The sequence below is a fragment of the Drosophila serrata genome, unplaced genomic scaffold, assembly GCF_035046125.1.
Source record: "Drosophila serrata isolate PLE 108 unplaced genomic scaffold, ASM3504612v1 contig_295, whole genome shotgun sequence".
Taxonomy (NCBI): domain Eukaryota; kingdom Metazoa; phylum Arthropoda; class Insecta; order Diptera; family Drosophilidae; genus Drosophila; species Drosophila serrata.
The window spans coordinates 978,816-982,810 of NW_028257193.1; the positions used below are offsets into that span (position 1 = coordinate 978,816).

At 46.7% G+C, this 3,995-nt stretch overlaps 1 protein-coding gene across 2 annotated transcripts; it reads left to right on the top strand.

Moving 5' to 3' along the window:
• Nucleotides 1-297: 297 nt before the first annotated feature.
• Nucleotides 298-3,190, top strand: LOC110177413 (uncharacterized). 2 transcript variants are annotated; one of them, XM_020944130.2, is made up of 2 exons: nt 298-315; nt 593-3,190. In XM_020944130.2, the coding sequence occupies exons 1-2, from the start codon at nt 298-300 to the stop codon at nt 1,970-1,972; spliced, it is 1,398 nt and encodes a 465-aa protein (XP_020799789.2). In that variant the 3' UTR covers nt 1,973-3,190. The 2 variants fall into 2 exon arrangements, with proteins under 2 accessions (XP_020799789.2, XP_020799790.2); XM_020944131.2 differs by having other exon boundaries at nt 596-3,190.
• The last annotated feature ends 805 nt before the right edge of the window (nt 3,191-3,995 follow it).

Sequence of the window (3,995 nt, forward strand, 5' to 3'; positions counted from 1 at the left end):
GGTAGGAGACAGGCTGGCAGCAGGTCAACAAATGGCAAACACTCACTTTTGGCCGACCGCCTTCTATCAACACAGCTGAAGCTGGAGCTGAGTCTGGAGCTGTGGCTGTTGCTGGAAGTTGAAGTTGAAGCTGCAAATTGTGTAAGAGGAAAAATACTTGGATCTGTCCTAGTCGGTGGCATATAAAAACGCTGTCCCAGGCACAATTCGGCCACATTCCCATTGCAGCAGTCGGGCCGCAGTAGTCAAGGTCTGAATCCCATCCCAGCCAGAGTTCGAAGTCAGCCACCAAGTCCAATGGCGAGCGTTAATTTGGTGAGTTTTCCGGGAGGATATTAAAAATGCATTATGCAAAAGGGCTTGACATTCAGAATATTTCTATACCCATTACTCATTGGATACTAGAGTATGATGTATTTACGACAGAGAGAAATTTCAAGCTCTAAAAGCTTGACTATCAGTCTCAAGTAAAGTAGTGATTCCTATAAATAATAGGGTATCTCAAGATCCTTTGCATTCAATTTCCCTTGAAAGACCCCAGTGTTTTGCATTTTAAATCACTTTGCATTATGCCTTGCATTATCCCTTGCAGCAGATGCCGCTCATTGCAGCCGCCACCACCATTCTGACCATTGTCAGTGGCAGTGCATCAACCTCAGCAGAGACGGCCAAGAATCCGCCTCTATCGTATCACAATGTGGGGTCTTTGTTCGGTGGAAATCGATGGCTGCCCATGGATCAGGCACATCAGCATCATCATCCGAATCATAGGTACGGCATTGCGGGTGAACGGCGTGCCTATAGCAGAAGCCATTCCGTCCAAGGATTATCCACGGTGCTCAATGGCCTCACAAATCTCTCGGGCCTGGGTCACATTAGTAATGGGTACGGCTCCGTGGCACCCACCCACACGGAGGCCCTGGCCCTTGGGTCCACAAAGCAGGAGATTCCTATTTACGAGGAGAACAATGAAGAAGCTGCCGTGGCGGCCGTTGCAGCAGCTGGAGCCCATGATTTTGGATCGGGAAGTGGACAAGCTGGTGGTGGCCTGGAGGACCATCAGCAGCATTCGCCGATTTACAATTATCCCGATGGAGGAGGAGGAGGAGGAGGATTCCAGCCAGCTTACGGTGGAGCAACAGCCTCTGCGTCTGGTATTGACCAGGGCTACGGATCCTGGTCAGCATCATCGGGACCGGAGGAGCAGGCGGAACAGCAGGCACTGCATCCGTATGCATACGATAAAATCTCAATGGGGAATTTCCTGCCAACGTATGACCACGGTGCTGCATACAATGACCAGCAGGCGCAACTCTACCACCATCAGCAGCAGTCGCAACTCCAGCAGCAACAGGAGCAGCTCTTCCACCAGCACCAACAGCAGCAGCAGCAACAGCTCCAGCAGGAGCAAGAGCATCACCCATCCTCCTCCTCCTCCTCCTCATACTTTGGCCAACACGACCACTCTCCGTCTGGTTCCGGTTCGGCATCGGCCTCATCCGCCTCGAGCGGATCTGGCGGTGACGACTACGAAGAGCATTCCGATGCTGGCCAGGAGCAGAGCTCCAACTACTTGTCCGAGGCAAGTGGTCATGGCCAGGCCCACACCCACCACTCGCATCACGTGGACATTATCAACTACGTGCCGGTGAAGCATGTGAAGAAGCAACATGTTCCGGTGGAGAAAGAGGTGAAGATTCCCGTCTCCCATGCGGTGATCATACCCGTTCGTAAGCCTGTTCCCATCCACATACCGATCACCAAGAACATCCAGGTGGCCGTGGAAAAGGAACTAAAGGTGCCCGTGGAGCGGCTAGTGCCTGTGCCCGTGGAGAAACATATTCCGGTGCCGGTGGAGAAGCACGTGCCGTATCATGTGGTCAAGTATGTGCCCATAAAAGTGCCCAAACCGTTTCCCGTAAAGGTGCCCGTCTTCAAGACGGTGCTGCACAAGGTCAAGAGTTGGTGGTAGGAAGCAAGTAAGAATATATACACACATATATTCATAGCCGTATATTTCGGCCTTAACTTTCTCAGCATTCCTAATTTGCATTTGCAGCACACAAGTATTTCGTTATAATTATAAGCACATTACGCATACGCCCCATATGTCAAGCCAAAGCGAACATCGTTATGCAGTTTTGCACACATTTCGTATTCCATTTTTAATGCCGAGTTTTAAAATTCATTTAATCCCCGTGATGTACAACATTTTTGTGACTCATTTAACATTACAACGATTTGCATTAAAATACAAACACGAACGGAAACCGAACCAGAAACAGAAACAGAATCCCAAAAGAGGCAGACACACTCACACACGTTGCAAGACCGAGGTTTTTAGCAGCGATTTCACGGTGCATTTGTCACGGACATAACCCCTTTCCCGTGCCCCAATTTTCCCCTGCCCCCAGTCTACTCTCATTTATTTAATTTCACTTTAAGCGCACACAATGAAATTTGTGTTTAATGAAATGAAATTCATCTTCACAAAAGGCTCGGCAACGCAACGCAACGCGCTCCACCGTTGTTCTCAGGCTGCCAAATGCCATTTCCAGACCATTACATCGCCAGTTCGGCCCTGCCAGTGGGCTGCACTGCACCATTACCAGGAGCAGTTTCCCGAGATCCCTCGAGTCGCCGGGCCTAATTAAATTAAGTGCACACCTTTGTTGTCCCGCTACTACGCGCTGGCATGCCGCCCCATGTTGTTCGTGGCATTCCGGCCTTCCTTCGCCATCACTTTTGCAGTTCTCTTTCCTTTTGATTTGCAGTCCGATTGAATTGGCCGAGGGATTCCCCTTTTCCAGAACCATTTTTCTCACTTTCCTCAACCTCAAATAAAAAAAATGGGAAGGGGGAAAAAAAGTGCTTTGGAAGTATGCTGCATCAGATTTGTGTTCAGCTTTTAAAATGTACACTGGGCAGAGGAGGTGACACTACATGCGGCAAGGGTAACATATCGTTTTCAGTAAATTTTCTTGCCAGCAGTCCTTTTTCCCAGCACGCACAGCCTCTTTCCACTGCGAGCATACTTTTACAGACTAAAAAAAAAAAGTGAATACTTAAAATTAGTCTTTTTGATGGGTAGTTTAAGTTAAATATAGAAATGAATATTGTACTCTGTTTTTGTAAAGTGTTTTTAAAAAGTAAAAATAAAATTGGGAGACTGTAAATCTCTCATAAAATGTATTTATACCTTTGACTTTTTCTATATTTTAAACGGGTTTTTATTTAATATGTTTCTCAGTGACTGAAACTTTGCTAAGCAACTTAACAAATACTTTCAATATTTTTAATTTCGCAAAGGGGATTTTTAATTACTATTTGTCAAGCTTGTTTGTAGAATATTCTGCCTTATTCCATCTATTTTCTTTTTTGTTATTAAAAGTTATATCTTTAGTTTATTTATCAATCGATGACTACTTTTTTTTGTGTGTCTTCCTGCTGGAATGTATATTCTTTGTCCTGTGTGTGTGTCACTCGACTGTTTGCCGTTCGCCGCGGATGCGGTTCCTCGGTCCTCACTTGTCAGTCACCCGGCGGCCGTCTGTGACTTTTTCGCGGGCCGCCTCCTGCCGCAGGACCCTGAGTCCTTCAACCCGTTTTGCCACTTGCGAGCTGCCGCTACTCTTGCTCCATTTACTGTGTATTTTTGATGTCTAAATTGCATTTTATTATGTCGCTCGTTCGGTTGGAAGGCAACAAAAAAAAAAAAAAGAGAAAAGGAGGAGCACCTTCTATCCTTGCCACATATGTTCGAGGGGAACGTTCGTCGCCGTGGCTCTTCGGTCTTCGGCCGTCACATGTCGTTGTTGCTGGCTTTTTTGTTGTTGCGGTTGTAAATTTTATTTATCATTTAACATTTTTTACGCTCTTTATGCCCCACCAGGAAGAGGAAGCCGCCCCACCCAGCGACACACTTTAAGTGACTTTTGAAGTACTTTATTTTGCATACAAAATATTTGCGTTGCCTTGCCTTGCCGTCATGTGCA